Consider the following 21,786-nt stretch of genomic DNA (forward strand, 5'->3'; position numbering starts at 1 on the left):
AATTAAAAAAATTAGAACCTCAATCACTTTGCGAAAACATTTGTCAGAAACATTGATTCTAAACGAGAAAAATAACGTAGAAAACGAAGCAAATGATAAATGAAGCTAATTTTCCAAGGAGGGAAGGATTTTCCTTGCTTAAAAAAATGTCAGAATACCGTTTCCCGCTAAATTTTTAGCACGGTCCTTCGCAAGCTTTTTCTGTACAAAAATTTGATTTTGAAAGAGTGAATTTAATCCCCAACGAAGCAAATTTGCTATTTAAAAAGGAAATGATAAATAGCTATTTTTACGAGAAGGGAAGGATTTTCCTTACTAATAAGAATGTCAGAAAACCATTTCCCGCCAAAAATTAAGCACGGTTCCTCGCAAGCTTTTTCTGTGCAGAAATTGGATTCTGAAAGTGTGAATTTATTTCCTAAACGAAGTAAAACTTGCTATTTAGGTTGAGTACATAATTTATATTTTACCAATCGTGCTGTTTGAAAATTTTTGGGAGAGACCTCTAGTTTATAAGTTCGCCGCATAAAAAAGTTTTTGAGACGAGCGTACGTTGCTTTTGCATTTAAGGTTAAAAGAAACTCCGGTGAAAAGTTAGTTATAAGTAAATAATGACATGCAAAACAGTAGATAGATGCTCACCTGGAAAAGTTTTCGTTTCTCTTGTTGAAAAATCGCGGGCATTGTTGACATTGAGAGTGAAACCATTTGTTTGATTCCGGAGCGAGAATTCTTCAATTTTCGCTAGGGTTTCCTTTGCTTTCCACGGAAAGTTACGTCTGAAAATAAAAAAATATATTTAATTGTGGATAAATATCATTTTAAAAAATTAAGCCATTGTTATAGGACTTAAAACTTGAAACATGACAAAAGGAAGGGAACAACTTCTCGCAACATAACTTTAGACAGAAGTCATTAAAGAGCTAAAAGAACTCTTACATTGTTTGTCAATCTTTTTCATTCCCATTCCAAGAGCTTGGGACGTTGCTTAATATTTTTTGGTCATAACAAAACGAGTGATAGCAGAAAGATAAATTTGTGTAACGTACAAAAAAATGTTTGCCTTCTTGTTGTCGAAAGACGATTGAAGACTTTGGAAAACTACGCCAGGTTTCATGCTGAACCAAATAGGCTCATACTTTTTCCTGATTGGCTAGCAGAATTTCAAGGGTTTACTATAACAGCCGACCCATTACAAGGGTTTACCACTGATTTGAGTCGGAAACGGCTGATACTTCTGTGTTTAAAACATTTTTTCCAATTTTTTTGTACTTGTAAGACCAAACCGAAAAACTTTTATCTCACTCGGAATGTAGTTGACAAACTGCTTTCATTGCTCGACTGGATAGTCGCGCTTCAACAAACTGTGCCATGACATTTCCCACGTGGGCTGCTTCTTGATCAGGATTTGCCCATCATTCGCGCCGGATTTCTTGCTCAAAAAGCAAGCTAACAATCTTTCCTGATTGGCTGACTGTATTTAAGGGTTTACACTGGTGTTTATTACTGATTTTTTTCCAACCTCGATCAAATAAGACCGAGAAGAGACTTGGACCGAGTACATTCATCAGGCGGTTTGGTGAGCTGTTAGAAATGGATTGGAAGATATATATTTCGCCTTTCCTCTCCATTTTCTTGACCTTAATTCAGATAACTCTTGCAGAATTAACACCAGAAGAATGCAGAGACTTAGGATTTTCAGTGAATCTCATCTGTAGCTCATGTGACGAGCTAAAACCTTTCAATCTCACATCCGAACCTTCGTTAGAGCAGAATTGTCGAAAATGTTGTCAAGCTGATGGCCAGGAAGAAGCCACGAAGGTTTGTGTAAGATAGATTTTTACCGACCGAAAGCCTCATAACGATTTTCACATGGTCGTGGGGTTCAGCAGTTTTAATTGATACAATCGACAGTCGATGATGATCCATCAATCAAAGGCAACGATGGGTTTTTATCGATGTCAAGGTGTTACTACTGTTACAGTGCTGAAAATCAGCAAATCAATAACCCTTGTGGTCTAGCACACTGTGCATCTATGGTATAAAAATTAACAAATAGGACTAAACAGGTGATGTCATTTGACAAGTCACTTGCAACCAATCTCTGGCCAAAAACACCATCATTCCTCCAGCTTGAAGGTTTGCAGAAGTTTGTAAATCATTCACCTGTGACTCATGATGTTCAAACTATTCTCTTGTTATCCCAACATCCTGCATTTGGTATAAGTAAAGCCTTTATATGGGCTTAAGTGGCCCATGGGGCTGGTGATTAACTCCATTTTCCTTAGCATGAAGTGGCTAGGAGTATTGCTACTCCTCCCTGGATGGGATGCTAGTCCATTGCAGGGTTACCCCAGCACATTTGCTGATACCCATTTGTATTCGAACCACCCGATCCGGAGTCAAGTGCACTAACCATGAGGCCACCATGCCTCCACTGCATTTGGTATAATGCTGGTTAATAGAAAGTGCAGTTTATTGCTTAAATCATTTAAGTTAACCCTTTCACTTCTAAGATATCATTAATAATTCCCCCTTACTGTTTGCCATACAATTCTTATGGTGTTAGTGCAAAGAGAATGTGGTAGAGGATCAACTAAGAATCCCCTAATTGACATTTGTATTTTGTCATTACTTGCCTGCCTGATATTGATTTGATAATGTAAGGAGAAATTCTGTCTTGGTTACTCATAAAAGTTTAAGAGTTAAAAACCAACCAATTTGCATCCAGAATATGATACTTTTTTTTTAACCCTTTAACTCCCAAGATCTGATTGCTAACTCTCCCATCTAGCTTCTATACACTTCCTTGTAAAAAAGTTACGCGAATTTGGTGTTATATCATGATAACAACCTCTAACTGATAGGTTTGACTAATCTCATTACCTGTCTGTTGGATAGTGTATGGATATTGTAAGGAGAAGTTAAATATAAATCACTTCTGGGAGATGAAGGGTTCAAGTTCTTTTGTATTTAAATGTGTTTCACATTTTTATGCATTGCATTGAACATATGTTGGATTATTATGGTTACAAACTGAAAACTTTCCTATTTTAAATGAAGTAAGCTGTCTTGGTAAAAGACAGGTCATTGGTATAACAGAATTTGACAGTTTGTGTTATTATTTGTAGAGATATGCTTTTGGTACTCTTGAAGTGTGCAACTGAAAGCTGGGGAGGTTCCCTCAGATACAGGGTGAGAAAAACATATCCAATATACAATTTAAAACTGTAAATTTTTATTATTGAGACTCTATTACAATTGTTTAACAGGAAAACAATTTATTGATGTCAACTCGTATTTTTTTGGAAATATTACTAAATGTTATTTGGTAATCCCAAAGAATCTAAGAAAGAAATAAGTTTGTGATTTTTCAAATCTGCTTTTGTATTTTTTTTTTATTTTAAGTTCTTTTTTTAATTTACCTTTTTTTGCACTTAGTGTCAACCACTAGTATGAATTAGTTTTCAACATGAAATTATAAAATATCTCTTCTCTTTAAGGTGAAATTCACTCACCAGTATTAACATTGTTTTAAATTATTTTATACCTGTGCCTCAGCATCATTATTGTATGTTTGTTTTTACAGCCTTCGTCCGTAGTGACAGGCCTGAGAAGTTCCCTAATCTTAGGATAAACGTGAGTAGAATAGCTCTTAAATTTTGTAAAAAGCAAACTCAGAGAGAATATGTTGAGTTATAAAGAGAGGAAAAAACAAAGGAAAGGAAATATTGAAAATCAAGAGAAACACAATTTTACTGTCTTGATCAATGTTCATTTAGATTTAAGGCATGTGCCCAATTAGGTAGCTCTTTTTAGAATATTCCACACTAATGTACAGATGAACTTACTGTCCCATCTTTATTGAAATTAGTTCACTAGTCCATAAAAAATTGGATGGTTTTGATATAGAATTTTTCTAAACTGTAGTTCGTACGAGGAGCCGACCCTGTTCTAAAGCTTCATGATGAGAGTAACGAGGTGAAAGAAGTTCTAAGGTGAGTAAATGATATTTGTGATTAATTTTTAGATTAGTTATAGTAATTTTACTGTCAACCAACAATAGGAAGGTTGTAGAAGTACTTAAGTGTTATTGAAAAGTTGCTAAGTTTATTGCATCCAAGGGTCTTAACCCTTTCATTTCCAGGGGTGTTCAAGATGTAATTTCTCCTCACAATATCGATACAATATCATGCAGACAGGTGATGAGAATATTGGGAACCATTAACTTACAAATTCATGCTTGACTCAGCACCAGATTCTCTGAACCAAGGTTATAGGAAGGAAATGGCAGATAGTTGAGAGAAGTACCATGATTGGGACCTTGGGGCAAACCCTTGAACTCCTAAGTTCTGATTGTTAATTCTCCCTTCTAGCTGCTGGACATTTCCTTGTAAATTAGTGACAAGAATTTGGTATTAAATCAAGTGAACAAGGGTTAAGCCAAATCATATTATACCAAATCATGTTATACTCTGACCAGATGGTTCAGATACTGATAACATTTTTCAGGGATGAAAGGTGCAACTTCTGGCTGTAAGATTTTCTTTTTCCCTTTGATGTTGAATCTAACAAAGTAAAAAAAATAATAATCTTGCTCTGCACAGTAAATAACTTCAGTAAATAACTAATCATTTTATTTTGATGAATCAAATTTAGGAAGCCTAAAAGTAGTCCTGATTCCTTTTTTTTTTTTCTTTCTTTTTTTTCTTTTTTTTTTTTTCAGCATTGAGAAGTGGAACACTGACAGTGTGGAAGAATTTCTCAATGAGAGACTTGCAAAATAAAATTATTTAGTTATTAGAAAAATATATAATGAGAAGAAACCTTGTACATTATGATGAAAACTTCATGTAAAACCATGATAGGTGTATGAAGTTGGAGGAAATTGTGTCCAAAGGACTTCTTTAATATTTGTTGAAAAAAAAAAAAACTTTAAAAACAGAAATGTCTTTTGTTTCAGAAGTGCTTAAACACCAGCTGACTCAATAGATGGCATCAGAGTAGTAAGAGAATTTCAACATCTGGGAATAAGATATTATGGAAAGTAGTTCCAGAACCTTTCACTAGCTATGCCTTTATTTGTTGCAAAACATACTGCAGTGCTTTTCAGTAGCATGCAAACTCCTGAAATTGGGATGACATCAGTGACATTTTTTTAACAGCCTTCAATCACATTATGGACCTTGCAGCAAGCTGGTGCAATGTTTCAAAAGGTTATGAAAGGAGTTAGATCCATTTTTTTTGTTTCTGTCTTTCAATGACTCTTACAGTAATGATTCCTTTCAAAGGAAATTGTAAGTGTGAGTAACAGTCTCAGAGTTTACACGTTTCTGAAAGGCAATGTAATCTTAACAATAATTGTTAATCAATTATTGATCTTGTGCATGAAAAGCTACTAGTAAGCAAACTCTAACAAGCTTTTATCTATAAGCCCATTGAAGGTAACACAAGTTATAAATTCTCAAATATCTTTTTTTGGGAAAAATGACAGCTAATTTATGCTCTGTTTTCATGATGACTTTACAGTAAACTAGATACGAGTTTGTAAAGTTGGAGGCTTTGAACAGAATGATATTAGTGATACATCCATCTTCAATTGCCTGTTAGATATGTTGTTTTGGGAACTCATTTGCAGACTCTTGTATAAAAATGCTATTTAATAAAAGTATTGTTTCTGGTGGAATCCTGTTTTGCATAACTTACTCAGCAAACTTATTAATGAGTAATGACGTTTTCCAAGAACAGCCAACAGGACAATATTGGAAAAAATTATGCTGCATTTCACTAATCATATTTTATTCACACTCATGCAAAGACATAGTATCTTAAACAAGTCCTTGCATGTCAAAATGTTTAAAAAAGTTTTTGCAACCACATAGATGGGTTTACTCAATGCTTATTTAAATAGTGTTACATTTACTGTGAAAGTCTTCAAATATCATTTTTCAGCAGTCACTCTGGCTCTTCAACACTTCGTCCCCAAAACACAGAGCATCTCAACCAATGTGTTAATAAATATCAGTAGTTGTACACTAGAGGGCATATCCTCTCCCTTCAAGATGACGTGATTAAGCTAAAGCAAGCTGAATAAAATTCACGTCACATTGTTTACTAAAAATTACATAATTCAGCTGCTCCCTAACATGCCAATGTTTTTAAGGTTTTTAAGTTAAGCATAATAGTAAACAAGAAACTGCAGGAAAAAATTGAATCAAGTCCATGCCATTCAATATTTGTTGACTTTTGACCAGTCATTAACTCTAAATAACTTTCTCTTCTCTTTCTTTCTCGTTTCAAAACACGACTTAAATTAGAAACACACTGTAAATTGTTTTTGATTGGCAAGAAAATTTTAAGCAGTCAACTAATCAACAACTAACATCAAATAACTTAAAACCTTAATGTAACTCTAAAATCAAATCACAAATTTGTCTTTGGGTTCACTGACAGATCCCAGATTACTGCTAAAATTCTGCCAATTTAAATAAATTATGTCAACTTTCATGAGTTCCAAACTCCAATGTGTTTTCCAACAAAAACTCTGATAACCAGACATAACAGAGGTTAAATTATGGAATCTACTGTAACATTCTGCATCACCACAAAGGTACAAATCAACAACTAACAGCTCATGTTTTAAGTTGAGCTGAGCTTGTTTGCCTTTTTCTAACAGTATTTATATATTAAGTACAGGTTTCACATTTCTGTAATCTTTTCCAGGCTAAATGTGAAAAACTCAGTTCAGTTCCACTAAAGACTCAATTTTAATGTGACTGAAAATGAGTCACTTTAAAATAAAATATTGTCAGGAGCAAGCACCAAATCTGCAAGGATAAATGTATTATAGGTATGGTTGAAAATACAAAGGCTGAAAAATCACTGATGTTAATGAAGGAGGATTGCATCACTCATGGTTTGTACTTTTTTTGGAAAAGTGGTGGACTAAACTATGTTCATCAACTCTAAAATACAAAATCTTATAAAATCTACCTCTAATAAATTAATAAATTAATATTAAAAATAATATACTTCCAAAACCTATCCAGGAAGCTCAAATACAAATACAATGAAAAACTAAATCAATATCCTTTCCAGGATTAAAATGAAGTCCACTCCTTTATATTATTGTTTTGTAATCAAGATAGATGCCAATGCTGCAGTTTCTGAATGAACTAATCTCTCAATCGGAACTAACAAAACAGTTCCATTTGTCATTTTTTGCGTCATAACATTCAATGCTCTTCAGAAATGACGTGCCACCAAAACCTCCCACGGTGTAGATGTGGTCTTTAATGACCACAGTTCCAACATTATGGCGGGGAATGTTCAAACTAGCCACTGTTTTCCACTCATCAGTTGAGGGATCATAGCACTCTACGCTGTTGAGGAAATTCGTGCCATCAGATCCACCAATCACAAACAATTTACCATGAAGTGCTGCTGCACCAGCCCCCCGACGGGCTGTCTTCATGGGTGGAACCAAATACCATCGATCTTCTTCAGGGTCATAGCACTCCACAGTATTGAAACAAGTCCATCCATTGTACCCCCCAATTGCATATAGCTTTCCATTCAAGGCTTCCACACACAGGTTGTTTCTCTCTGTGTTCATTGGGGACACCCTGGCCCACTCCCCTTTCTCTGGACTATAAACTTCAACACTTTTCAGGTTTCTGGGACCTTGGTAGCCCCCAACTGCATAAATGCATCCATCAACAACTCCTGTTCCAAAACTGCATCGGCTTTGTATCATGGGGGGTCCAAAGCTCCAAATGTTGGTAGATTCATCGTAAGTTTCCATGGTGTTGAGTTCAGTGTTTCCATTGGAGCCTCCTATGGCAAATATCTTCCCATTCACCACTTCTGACTCCAGCCGTCCCCTATGCGAGTTCATGCTTGTGACAGGCATCCACTCATTTGTCTCACAATCATACTGTTCCACTGTGTTTAGACAGTCGCCCCTATCATAACCACCAATGGCATACAGCTTTCCATTTAGTTCGACTGCTCCCACACTACAGCGACCTGATAAAAAAAAAAAACAGTTACACCTGTCATCAGTCTTCTTCCCACTTTCCTTTTGTTCCAATTACCTACCAATGCAGCACAACAGCTTCTTGGTTAACCTTCATGTACTTCACATATTCATTAAAAATTTAACAGGGTACAAACCAACACTTAGATCCAGGTTTTGAATTGTTCCAGATAACAAATAAGTTTTGTTGTTTGTAACTAGATTTTCTTCAATGTGGCCGTAGTTTATATTTGACTTTCATTTTAAGCACTACCAGTAGCTGAGCCAATCTGAATGCTTTATTCCTGTAAATTCAATTAAAAAGAGTTTTGTGAGTTCCTAGCAGAAACTAATCCAACAACAGATTATGTTACTGTTCATGAAAGCCAGTTACATTCATTTAGCATGGTTACTAATTAAAAAGCAGAAAATAGCTGAATTTTATTGAAAAAATAAATGTTTTAATGTGGATGGGACAAATTTTTATGCTCTCATTTCAAATTCTTAATCATTTACCATCACTCCCATGATTAAATAAACAATTCTCCCTTCCACTACTCAATACATCCTTGTTAATTGGACAAGAGAATTTACACTGTTACACACCTCTGCTCATTGGGGCGATGAGCACCCATTCTTCTCCGGAGCAGCAGGAGTCACCAGAGTCTGACATGTTAGCACATGTTGGGGCTTGACTATGAATGGATATGGCTACCAGCATCCCTTCGACATGAGCAACACCCACACAGCCACTGTCACTGGTTTGAGTGGCACCAATCACATTGAAATCCTGAATCATATGAGTGTTTCTGTTTCTTTTGTTGTTGTTGTTTTCCATCAAAACAATCAATTCCTCTTCATCTTCACTGGTGCTTGCCTCAGCTTTAGCCAGCTGCTCAAGTGACGTGTAGCGGATGTATTCACGTTGAGCCTCTGTGATGATAAGCTTGGATTTTTCATCTCCAGAGTCAAGATCTTCTATAGTGCACTCTTTTAATTCCTCATTGGCTGTCAGGAACATAATGTGGGTTTTCTCCAGTAGTTCTCTCAAGCTGATATTTCCTTGCTGCCAAACAAAAACATCATAGCAATTGATAAACCAATGTCTCATTTTTAGCACAAAAAAATAAACCAAAAAAAAAAAAACAGTACAGGTTTGTATGTTATTACATGTCGATCAGTTCAGAAGGGTCAGATTTTATAATAACAATAATATAATAATTCTTATATAGTGCCAATATCAATACTGCTATTTTCATCAGCCCTTAAAAATAAAAATATTTCAAAATTACCTTGACTACTTAAATCGTAACAATAAACTGCATAAAAACCTAGTAAAAACAAGATTAAAAGGCACATAAAATCACAAAAAAGCTTTCTGAAATAAAAATGTAGAGTGTCTTTTTTAAGATGTTATTGAAGGCCTACTCCTAATTGCATAGGGCAATGAATTCCATAGTTGAAGAGCAGCAGCAGCAAAAGATCAAAAGATGGTTATTTAGGTACATAGGTAACCATCAAAAGATGGTAACCTATGTGCCCTGTTAGAGAGCAAATGGTAAAATAACCCAACTATTATGTGAAATAGTACGTAACCAAAACAGAAAGCTTTATTTTAGAGAGACTAAAACAATATGCTTAATAAGACAATAAAAACAAAACAAAAATAAGTCTGAAAGTCTAGTCTCACATATTTAGTTATTATCACATCCACTTTCTCATTTGGTATTGTCTACTGTGCAGAAAATGTACTCCAGCTCTATAAAAAGAGTAACATTTATGGTAATAAAAGCAGACTTCACTACTTTAAAAGAAAAATAAACATTGCACTCTCACAAAACAAGAAGGAGTGAGGATTTTGTCTCTCACAATGATCCAATTTTGTAATTTGACCAAGGCATTTACATAGGGAAAAGTTAGTCAAATATATGGATCTCATGGTACACTTTACGACCCATCATCAGAGAGGAAAAGTGATGTTTGACATAGGAAAGAAATTTACATTTTCCTCAGATGAGTTGATAGAAAATGGCATTAAGAGGATGTCAGCTTATACTAAAATTTTTCTATTGGTCATTTCAAACAGCATAAAAATCACTGAAATAACTTGTAATCTCTGGAAGAAAACTGCAAGGGCTTAATCACACATAGACTAATACCACAAAATGTCACTGCCTCGAGGAAAGTTTTCAATGCCATGAATAATTTAACAACTTCATATAGTTTTTAAAGGGAGTCATTCAATAATATTATTGTTGAGTTTAAAGTTAATGAAATGTCCCACAATTTAAAGCCACAAAAACATAAAACATGAACTTGTGCTACACATACAGGTTCACTGATCCCTACAAAAACAAATCAGGAAGTGCTGCAGCTTCTTCAAAATAAGACCAAGTCTGCTGGAGGCCTTGATAGTTGATGTTATGCAAATTGCAAGAAAGATAAAACCTTTGACAGATGTAAATCATTAACACAATGTCTTTCTCTTTCGAGTGCCCTGCTGCAGCTCATCAAAAAAAAAAATCTGGTTGAAAGATCTCAATAACAATTAGGGTATTTGACTATTTGGGGGTTTTTTATATTATTTTGCTTCATTAAGTTTACTCCATTTTCATCATTATTCTCTCTTTTTTTTTTCCGGCTTGAATCCCTTCTTTCCTGATACATTGCCTAGGTTACTAATTCGCTAAAACAGATCATCAGTAATTTACAATCAGTCCATGCCAGTGTCTGGAAAGAAGAGGCTTGTCCCATATCCAAACATTGACGTACAAATTTTGGAACAACAATTTTCAAGGAAAGTATTTTCAAGGGAAAAATTTGCTATAATTTATTGACTTTATAAAGATTTTTGTGGGGTTAGGGAAAATTCTACTCCAAAGAGTTTCATTTTCACAAGTTCTGATGTAGTTATTTATGCTAACTTTGCATAAAAATATCATAAAATAGCTAGAGTAGTTTCCGATTTGGGCATGGCAATAATGACAAAAATCCAGGTAAAAAGTAAAATTAACAAAGAACAATTTTAAGAGGTCACTGTAACATCTAAGGGGCAGGCACGAAAGCTGCTAAAACATTTTACCCTAATCCTTGATTAGTCAAGATATTGGATTTCAAGACCTGGCGCTTAATTTATCTTCCCGCGAAACATGAAAATTGGCGCGTAGCGAGCAAAAAGCGCCAAAACTCTCCTAAGTTCTGCTTTCGTTGTGGAATTTTGAGTGTAAGGGCTTTCAACACTTTTACAACAACTGACTGATCGTTCCTTTATTTTTATTTTTTATTCTTGCCCAGATTAAACTACAAGGCAGAATTCAAATTGTCAATAAACGTCCATAACAAGAATGAACGTTGCTGTCAAAAAGCGGCAGGTGAACGGAAGTGCTCACAAGTAAATATAGAAACGCCTACAAGATTTATTCCTCACCTCTAGGCTGCTTCTGTGCCCACGTTAAGGCCATTTGGCAAAGATTTACCGGATCAATGTTTTCTTCTGGTCTGTTATTTGAGTTGCAAGTTCGATCTGCAGCCGAGGTAACTGGAAAAAGTCCTTCTTATGGAAGATGTCCTCCACGTTGTGCGCTATAACTTCGTCGATTGCCGTCATCACATAGGGCAGTCGTTTCCCTCCGCGGACGATCTCAGAGGCATCCAATTCAGCGGAAGAATTTTCTCGAGAATAAACTTCTCCGATGAGTCCTGAACTTGTTTCATGCCAAGACTTTTGGCGGCTTGGAATAAGTTCAGAACGCCGTCTGACGTGACAAGGAGCTTGCCCGTGTACACAAATTCCACCAAAACTTCCACAGCGTTAGGATCTAACCCATCCAAATCGACTATAAACTCGGTATCACCTTTCTTGCTTGTCTATCGAGGATTTTAGGTACGGCTGCGACCAAAATAGATCGGTGGCCCCCTAATCTCTCGTTCGCCAACCTTCAACACTGCATCACAAAGCGCGTGCTGTTTCGTTGTTCGTTTAGAGCATCGAAGACTGTTCGAAGATGGCTATCGTTTTTCGATGAAAACTTTCCATCGACCGTGATGTTCTGATTCTCCTCCTTTTCATCGGTGCTGATCTGAGAAATAAAAACCAGACTTCAAATGTAATTTCGCTCGGAAAATGAAAGACAAATATTAATAACAAACAAAATTAGTGTTTCGCAATCTAAGCTGTAGTAAAAAAAGTCGTGAAGAAATATGGCTTCAATTTGTTTCTCAACAAAATTCTCGGTCTAGAGCGAGTGGAGCCCTAATTTCATAAAATCGATGCAATTAACACTACAGTTAGGCCCACGCTTTTGCCAAAATTGATAGAGGTTTTTGAAGATTACGGGAAAGCGCGCGTACGCGCTGGCCATGAATTGGCAAACGGGAAACGAAACTACATGTAAGCAGACTGTTAATTAAAACTTAAACGTTCTTTTCCGTTTTCCTCCCCGTTTTACACTGGGGAAGGAAAGCAAATCTGAACGATCGTGTCAGACATCGCTTGTCATATAAGTCTTGAGAAAGAACAGCTTGAATGTTTTTTTATCATTACAACAGCAACAGTAATACTTTCGAAAGAAGACATTAAAACTATTAGGGTATACCACCATAGAGGAACTAGTTGAAAACCCTTTCCGTAAGAGACTCAAGTTTTCCAACGTTTTTTTGTATAATTGCTGGTCGAATACTAGGACCAAACTAATAAAACCGAATTAGACATTAACTAATTCAAATTTACCTTCGTCTGAGCTGATTTCATTACGATATCTGCACGAAGCGTTTCGTTCGCTGTTCCTCCTCAAAAAGACAGCCCACAGTTCGAAAAACGATTCCCCAACACGAACACCTCTAGGAGAAGCAGATCTCTGCATGTGAGAGAATCTTCGGCACCCAGAACTCACCATTCGTCACCATTCACACAATTACAACACAGCGAAAAACTTCCTTGCTTTTCACGTGGTGCAATGCCTGAAGCCCGAAGAACCTGGGAACTCGTTACCGCTTACCATTGGTTTTCACAGACAATAGGTATCATCATGAATTGTCAATTTTACAACTGTTGACATTAACAAATATAGCCTACGTCACGTACTTAAGCCGCGTTGCTAACAATAATTTTCCCGAACGATTCTGTTGCGGAAAAAAAGCATTTTTAAAACAAAAGCAAATTTTTTGAACGAATATTGTCATTGATGAGCGACAGCTACGAAAGCAAGGGAGATTTTACCCGAGATTCCCTTCGAAATATTATGTTGACAAACAAAGTGACGTTCTACTTGACTGACCACGTCGAGTGAGGAAAGTGAGAACGATCACGTTTTAAGTAGAATGTGATTGAGGGCCTTTAGAATGTTCCAGAGAGCACCCCCTGCACCCAAGATGTGAGCTGTCGTGTTGCCTGATTTATTCTTAAAATATTTTTGCGACATCCTAGAAGCGTGAGTTATCTCAAATGAGACAGGGGTAGAGTTTGCGTGGACGAATAGAGTTCGGTACGGGCTGGGGTGGATTAAGATTTAATCCAACGAAAAACGAAAGCACTATAGAATTTGCCAGATCAGCCAACTTTTTCTTTTGTGTGGCGTTCGTTCTGGACAAAAAGAAAATGGAAGATTTAAACAGTTTTTTGTACCAAAAAAAAACTTCGACAATCATGGTTTAAAAAATAATCGTCATGGTATAAAAAAACCCCTATTTTTTTGTCAGGATGTCTAATTTTGGGGCTGAGGCTGAACGTTCTTAATTTCTTATCACTATTTGAGCCTGAAAACGTTCTTAATATGTTCTTAAAGATGTGGTATAGTATTTCAATAAATTAATCTCAAAAATGTCTCTAAGTAATTGAGTTTATTGTCCTGTCAGACCACAGTTTTAAATTTCTATTATCGGACAAAGGAATGAGGTAAAGAAAAAAAAACTGATCTCAGGTCATGAGTAAAAAGTTAAAAAATAAAAGAAATCATCTGATCAAAAATGAAAAAAGATATAATAATAATAGATATAAAATGGACGTCTACGAACCAAACAACAAATATATTTGAAGACGAAATTTACAATCTGTCGATCACTGGGTCCATGTCAAGGAATACAGCCAACCTAATAAAAAATGCAAAGTCAAAACAATAAAACTTCACCCAAGAAGGAAAGGAAATTGGGTCACTGCATGTGAACGAGTCAAGGCAAAATGACGCAAATAGAAGTCAGCCACTGACGGGATGGCTGTCACAAACTACCGAGCAAACAAACAGATTCCATAATCTTCCCTGATGGAATGTGTGCAGGCCTTATAACTTGTGCTGGTATAATATTTGGCATAATTTGAGACAATGAGCATGATTTTGGCTCTTCTTATAAGACTAGCACTGCTAGGATAATCAGCAAATTTTTTTTTAAATGGAAATTTACTAGATTCATGATTTGCTTGGTCTCTATGATTGATTAATTTCAAGTTTAGTCCATTGTTTAGTCTACTTTCAATTTTGCAATGTCTTAGGGTCGGTCGCCGTCGTCCAGAGGGCTACGTACAGCGGGAAGTGTGGATTGTGTCGGTACGTCCCAGTTCTCAATTTCACAGGCAACAAATTAAAATAGCAGTAGCTAGTTGTGTTTTATTAGGGACAAGGAGAAGAAACGCTTTATCAAAAATAAATATATACAATTTGGATATGTTTTGTGGTTGTTTCTTGAAAAGCGTACTTTAAGAAAATTGGTGTTATAGTTAAAATTATTTTCAGTATAACTTAGAAAAAATCGTGCAATCATGCTTGTAGCCTAATATTCTACTTTTACTAACCCAGGCCAAGTATCGGAGAGGCTTATCTAGAAAAGGAAAACGTCCTCTCCAATAGCGTGGATTTTAAAAAAATCGGCGCTAAAGAATATCGACTCCTTACAATCCAGTAAACTTAAGACAAATACAAAAAGGACCCCATGGGGCTCTGTCAAAATACAAAATCAGCCAGTAGTGGCCAAAATACCAAATCGGCCACTAGTGGCCAAAATGCAAAATCGGCCACTAGTGGCCAAAATACCAAATCGGCAACTAGTGGCAAAAATGTAAAATCGGCCACTAGTAGCCAAAATGGAAAATTGGCCACTAGTGGCCAAAATACCAAATCGGCCACCGTTGGCCAAAATACCAAATCGGCCACTAATGGCTAAAATCTAAAATTGGCCATTAGTGTCCAAATTCAAAATCGGCCACTAGTGTGTAAAATCTAAAATCGGACACGTGCGTCCGAAATGCAAAATCAGCCACTAGTGTCCGAAACGCAAAATAAGACACCAGTGTCCAAAATGCAAAATCGGCCACTTGCGTCCACATATCAAAATCGGCCACTCGTGTCCAAAATCGGACATCATCGTCCAAAATCCAAAATAGGCCGCTAGTGTCCAAAAAGGCAAAATCGGCCATTAGGGTCCAAAATCAAAAATCGGCCATTAGGGTCCAAAATCTAAAATCGGTCACAAGGGTCCAAAATTAAAAATCGGCCCCTAGTGTCCAAAATCCCAAATCAATTTCTACTGTCCAATTTTAAATGGGACACTTGGGTCCTAAATCGGACACTAGTGTCCAAAATCCAAACTCGGCCACAAGTGTCCAAAATTCAAAATCGGCCACTTGGGTCCACAATCCAAAATTAAACGCTAGTGTCCAAAATCTAAAAATGGTGCACTAGTGAACAAAATCCAAAATCGAACACTTAGGTCCAAAATCCAAAATCCAAAATCCAAAGTCGGCCACTAGTGTCCAAAATCCAAAGTCGGCCACTAGGGTCCAAAATCCAAAGTCGGCCACTAGTGTCCAAAATCCAAAGTCGGCCACTAGTGTCCAAAATCCAAAGTCGGCCACTAGTGTCCAAAATCCAAAATCGGCCACTGGTCTCCAAAATCCGAAATCGGCCACTAGTGTCCAAAATACAAAATCGGCCACTAGTGTCAAAAATCCGAAATCGGCCACTAGTGTCCAAAATCCATAATCGGCCACTGGTCTCCAAAATCCGAAATCGGCCACTAGTCTCCAAAATCCAAAATCGGCCACTAGTGTCCAAAATCCAAAATCGGCCACTAGTGTCCAAAATCCATAATCGGCCACTGGTCTCCAAAATCCAAAATCGGCCACTAGTGTCCCAAATCCAAAATCGCCATTTGCGTCCAAAATCCAAAATCGGACACTAGGGTCTAAAACCCAAAATCGGCCACAGGTAAGGTAAGTAAGGTAAGGTAAGACTTTATTTAATGAGGGTTACATTTGACAGTAATAAAAAAACAAACTGATAGCAATAGTTGTAACAATATAAATTGTAATTAAAATAGTATATAAGCCTTTGTACATCGCATAATAAGATTATAAATGTGGTTATATACAGATTATAAAATTTACATGAATAATTGCGTAAGAATTTGATTATTTGAAACTATTTTAAAAAGGAAACGCTTTACGTTTGGGACACTAGTACTCCGTTTGAGGTCCACACTTAGTTTTTTTCCATTCCTTTGTTGCTCTCACAGCGAACGTTCGACCACCTTCCTTACTTCTCTTATATCGAGGGCAACCTAAGTTAAGATTGCAGAAACGGGTTGATCTATTATATTTGTGTCAGAGTTTCTGATATGTAAATCATTTATATATTCAGGGTATTGCCATTCAGCCTTTTGTAGGTTAAATCGCTTCGATTTAAATATGATTCAGCATAAAAGGGAATCCTCTTTAGGGAGTTAAATAAGCCGACAGAAGGTGTTGTTCTTTGGCCATCGAGAATTTTTCTAGCCGCGCGTTTTTGAAGACGCAGAAATTTCAAAAGATTTTCTTTACTGCAAGAAGTCCAGATCTTACTGCTGTAAAGCATTATAGGTTTAATGATCTTAGAGTAGTATATGTCTCGTTGACTGCGTTTTAAATATGGACTTATGTGACGAAGGAGTCCAATATGTTTCGCCAACTTTTTGCATAACTCCTCAATCTGGCGATTAAATGAAAACTAGGGTCCAAAATTCCAAATTGGACGCTAGTGTCCAAAATCCCAAATTGGCCACTAGGGTCCAAAATCCCAAATCGGCCACTAGTGTCCAAATTCCAAATGGGACACTTGGGTCCAAAATTCCGAATAGGACACTAGTGTCCAAATCCAAAATCGGCCACAAGGGTTCAAAATCTGAAATTGGACACCAGGGTCCGAAATCCAAAATAGGCCACTAAATCCAAAATCGGCCGCTAGTGTTCAAATTCCAAATCAGACACTACTGTCTAAAATCTTAAATTGGCCACTAGTGTCCAAAATTCAAAATCGGCCACCAGTGTTTAAAATCCAAAATGGGCCACAAGGGTCCAAAATCCCAAATCGGACACTAGTGTCGAAAATCCACAATTGGCCACTGGTGTCTCAAATGCAAAATCGGACACTAGTGTTCAAGATGCAAAATCGGCCACTTGGGTCCACAATCCAAAATCGGTTACTAGGGTCCAAAATGCAAAATCGTACACGGTATGCACATTAGTAGCTATATAGACATCACAGACGTAACGATCTTTCTAAGCCTAACGTTAAGTATATCGTTCCGACGAAGGGCTAACGCTCGAAATGTCTCTTTATGGTGGCCAACTTGCGTTATCAACGCTGTTGATAATGCTGAATTACCCTGGTATATTCCCCACCGACGTAGCACCACAGTTTCTTTGGAAACTTTACCCTTTTAACATTAAGTATCGTTACGTCCCATCTAACGAAGAAAAAGGGACATGATCATATAATACGCGATTAGCCAGGAACTTTTCTCTGTTTCCTGGAAATTGTAAGTGAGCCACTTGTAAAATATTACATATCTTTTTCCTTCTTGTGTCTCTAGGTCAAGGAAACTGACACTCTGTCACTCATTAGCCTCTGAGAAGCGTGGATTTTGTGTGGACTTAAGCCCGTGTCTGCGCGCTACACGAGACTCTCGCGAGTGTTATATTCTCTGAGTGCGTGGCGTTCAGGCATTACGTTTGTTCCTGGCTCTCCTTCTAGTCACTACTAAAATCATGAAATATAGAGTCACATCCGCCTACTATCTCTGTCATTTTTGTTTAAGTTATTCATGTTCATTTTAAAGCAGCGCTTCTGATGGGAGGCCGAACAAACAAATTTCCCCAACCTTAACCACCGCCTTCGCTTCGTATTACCAGAGTATGATGGTTTTCCGTTGTGTAAACTCCGTGTTCATCGGGAAATTGAATTGTTCGGAGTGGATAAGGGAGCGGGCATATCAGGGTTTTTTCGGTTTACTGGGAATCCTCTGAATGTGATGACCTGAGTAACAACGAACTACTTCGTAGAGCTGGATACTGACAATTTTCTGTCATTTCCAAGAAAAAAAAAATTGACAACTTAAACCTCAGGAATCAACGTGTAAACTTCAACTTCCGTTAATTTGTCGGTAAACTTGGGACATTTTATCATTCGTAGACATTCATCTATATTTAGTTATTTGTTTGATCTCATAAGTTTCAATTTCGATGTTTTATGACTTGAGATTAGTTAACTTTTTCTTGCTCTCTATTTCTTTTTTGTCCGCAACTAGATGCTTTGAAGTCGTGCGTCTTTCCCGATGGTGCGAGAAAACAGATTCCACGGTCTGCCGAAAAGGAATTCCTGATCAGCCATTTCATTCCAGTTAATCATTTACCTGGATCAAGACCTAACATTAATTCTAGATCATAAGCTAGCTTTACCTTTAAACCAATTTGAAACAGAAAAAAAGCTAGTACTGTATGTTAGCTCAGTCGTCCCTATCGTACTTAATTAAATGATACTGTTGTGTGCAAGGAGAGCCTCTATAGTGACTTGAATTTGGTTATTAGGCTACACACTCCCTTTTTAGTTTTCCAGGTGGCAAAATGAGGTTGCAGGGGATGTAAAATATCACGTTATAGCCGAACCTATTATTTGGGATACATTTTTTTCATTTTCCGTTACGTTTCAGGAAGACATGAAGACCTATGGGTTAGTGCTTAAGGTTAGTGATCAAAAGGTTCTGTCTTGAGACTAGCATGGGTCATTTTGCTGGTGTATTCCACCCCAAGACATCCTTTATTTTCTCAGTACTGGTACCTTTATCTACTCAGGATTATAAATGGGCACAAGCTATCTGTCTGGGAACCTATGAAGCCTGTGATTGATTGGGTCACCCTGTGATTGATTGGGTCACCCTGTGATTGATTGGGTCACCCTGTGATTGATTGGGTCACCCTGTGATTGATTGGGTCACCCTGTGATTGATTGGGTCACCCTGTGATCGATTGATATCCTGCATTATCAGGAGTGGTTATACTCTATCAACTAATGCTACTGAAACTGGTTCTGACTGCATGAGCCATCTGCTTTTGAGCTAAAATTTACCTCTTTAGAGACAGATCTTCCTTCAGGGGCAAAAGGTTTGATCCTAGCCAAAGAAAATGCTTCTATAACCTTAATGGAGAGATCGCTTCCAATCAAGGGAAATTTTTACTTGGCCTGAGTGTGCCCTTTATACTTACTAGATCCAATGATTCCGACTTTCCAAAATGGAAACCTTAAAGAAAAATATGTCATTGTGCACACTTAACTGTACACCATTTCTGATCAAGGGTCAGTGTTAACCCTTTCACTCCCAGATCAAATTTGTAATTCTCCTTACTGTCTACCATACAATTCTTATAATATTAGTTCAGAGAGTTTAGTATTGGATCAGCGAAATATCCCCAAATTGATATTTCTCTTTATTCTCATCACTCATCTGTTGATATTGAATTGATATTGTAAGGAGAAATTCTGTCTTGGTCATGCATGGGAGTTAAAGGGTTAGGGAAAGAAGCTGTACAGTACAGTAGCTCAGCATAGGTTGGAAAATACACCCTGCTGAAAACATTTTACACCCAGAAAGTATTAACAATATGAGATGAGATATGATGACCTTGTGCAGGTACATGATAATAACAGGTAGTTGGCCATGCCTTCCTGGGAGAAATAATCCTCATAAATGAATGGAAAAATTAAATCACATATTGTGTATATGTGTGAACATTGCCAATAAATCCATTGGTGTACACTGTTTATGGTTCATGCTGTCAAGGTGTCCTTTTTTCTGCAAATAAGAATATATGACATGATGATGTAATGCCTCTCTTTCTGTTACAATAATGATAGTAATAATGATGTGGAAAGCAGCCAGTGGTGATAAAAACTGATATGATAAGCTGTATGATACACTTGTTTTGATTGGCTCTTACTCATGATTTATAACAGAATGGACGAATAATTGACTTAACCATTAACAATAATTTGCTTCCTTATCATAAAGAACAAATACATTCCATGTTACCAAGGGTCTGTACAGTAATAGACCACTAAAGACACCAAAATATGGTAAGAACATGAGTGACACACTCTGCTGCATCAAGTGTGCCTCTTTTTTTGTTCTTACCACACTTTGACATAATCTGTGATGTATTACTGAACAGACTCACAGCAACATGAAATCAATTTGTAAAAGGGATCATAACAATAACCAATTCACCATAGACATAGTTGTTTAAAGTATTTTCCTGGGACTTCACACAGACAAAACTGATCTGGGCTGACACTTAACTAAAACTGCATCACCATGCCACGACTAGCTTGCCCACAGAAAGAAACCCCAGTCTCTTCTGCTATTTCTTTTCTTTATGAAAGAAGAAATTAATTCTGATCAGACTATGTAATGTCAATCATGTCAAAATGATCTATTTACAAACTTTATTTGTTACTTTCCTGTGTTGAAAATTTGATTAATTCAATTTAACTCTATTTTGGCAAATGTACACGACTAACTTTAAATGGAAACAACGCATTTCCTCGATTTCAGCTTTCTAAATGGACAGCTGTCAAATAAATCCATAGCCGGTAACCTATACATTGTTTTCTAATGACAATTTTCCGTTTAACGCGTTTCAATGTACAGAGTAATGTAATTACTTAAATGCGCGAATCAGATATTTGTATTTGTCGAGATCGCATGCATGGATGGTACCTTGACTTCAACTTCTACATCTACGAATGTCAATAGATCGCCGTGTTGCCCTCTGTTTTTTATCACGTGATGTGGCTGTGCTAGTAATATGAAGTTCGAACGTATGATCATGCTGACTTGGAGTATTTCACTTCGATCATTAGCAGTCGACTTGACAAGCTCGTACAGCGAGGACCAATAAGAGAAGGAACAGGGGAACGTGTATAACAGCATAATCTCTAACAATGTAGTTTTCAAGTCGATGACAGAGAAGTATCTTATAACTTAACAACAAAGTTAACAGTAATAAGCTCCACGCCGTTCTTTTTCCCGCTAAACGTCGATCACCTATCAAACAGAGTCTTATGAAAACGATAGCTGTGAAGTAAGCCACGCATCCATCGCACACAAACAAAGGAACAAACACTGTCCACCATGATAAAGTTCCGCCTTCCAATTTCACGGCAACCAGAACTGAAAATACAAAAATTGCCACTATATGAAGCCACAGCTCGAAGATCGATAGTCCCAGCCATTTTATGACTTCTTTGAGCGTAAAAATCATTCTACGAAAATCGTTTTCGTTGATAGACAAGCCACAAATTCGTGCTTGATGTCATGTACCAACTCTTTTCCATGATTCAGCCGCCATTTTCATTGTCGTTTTGAACGCTACTCGCCAGGGCTTCTGGGTAGTTTCATATTTGACTCAGTAGGAAGGAGGTAGGGAAAACTATCTCAAATGAAACTCACCTTGATTCAAATATAGAATT

General features: G+C 37.0%; 3 protein-coding genes across 3 annotated transcripts; 1 reads left to right on the forward strand and 2 right to left on the reverse strand.

The window, feature by feature from the left end:
- Positions 1-1,550: 1,550 nt before the first annotated feature.
- Positions 1,551-5,686, forward strand: LOC131773489 (selenoprotein F-like). Its single transcript, XM_059089455.2, has 5 exons — positions 1,551-1,821; positions 3,132-3,195; positions 3,590-3,639; positions 3,931-3,998; positions 4,727-5,686. Exons 1-5 carry the CDS (start codon positions 1,594-1,596, stop codon positions 4,785-4,787), a joined length of 471 nt encoding a protein of 156 aa, XP_058945438.1. The 5' UTR covers positions 1,551-1,593; the 3' UTR covers positions 4,788-5,686.
- A 96-nt stretch (positions 5,687-5,782) lies between these two features.
- Positions 5,783-12,767, reverse strand: LOC131773487 (influenza virus NS1A-binding protein homolog). The gene is given in 10 exon segments (XM_066165293.1): positions 5,783-8,028; positions 8,624-9,083; positions 10,125-10,131; positions 11,453-11,525; positions 11,528-11,629; positions 11,632-11,880; positions 11,883-11,931; positions 11,933-11,973; positions 11,976-12,096; positions 12,747-12,767. Coding segments are annotated over 10 exon segments (1,968 nt in total). The 3' UTR covers positions 5,783-7,183.
- A 7,979-nt stretch (positions 12,768-20,746) lies between these two features.
- LOC131773492 (transmembrane protein 203-like) lies at positions 20,747-21,674 on the reverse strand. Its single transcript, XM_059089459.2, has one exon. The coding sequence runs from the start codon at positions 21,576-21,578 to the stop codon at positions 21,174-21,176; it is 405 nt and encodes a 134-aa protein (XP_058945442.1). The 5' UTR covers positions 21,579-21,674; the 3' UTR covers positions 20,747-21,173.
- Positions 21,675-21,786: the final 112 nt, after the last annotated feature.

The sequence above is a fragment of the Pocillopora verrucosa genome, chromosome 4, assembly GCF_036669915.1.
Source record: "Pocillopora verrucosa isolate sample1 chromosome 4, ASM3666991v2, whole genome shotgun sequence".
In the NCBI taxonomy this organism is placed as follows: domain Eukaryota; kingdom Metazoa; phylum Cnidaria; class Anthozoa; order Scleractinia; family Pocilloporidae; genus Pocillopora; species Pocillopora verrucosa.

Bases quoted from the DNA above. Each gene is read 5' to 3' on its own strand.
- LOC131773492 (XM_059089459.2), bottom strand. From the start codon at position 21,578: ATGATTTTTACGCTCAAAGAAGTCATAAAATGGCTGGGACTATCGATC.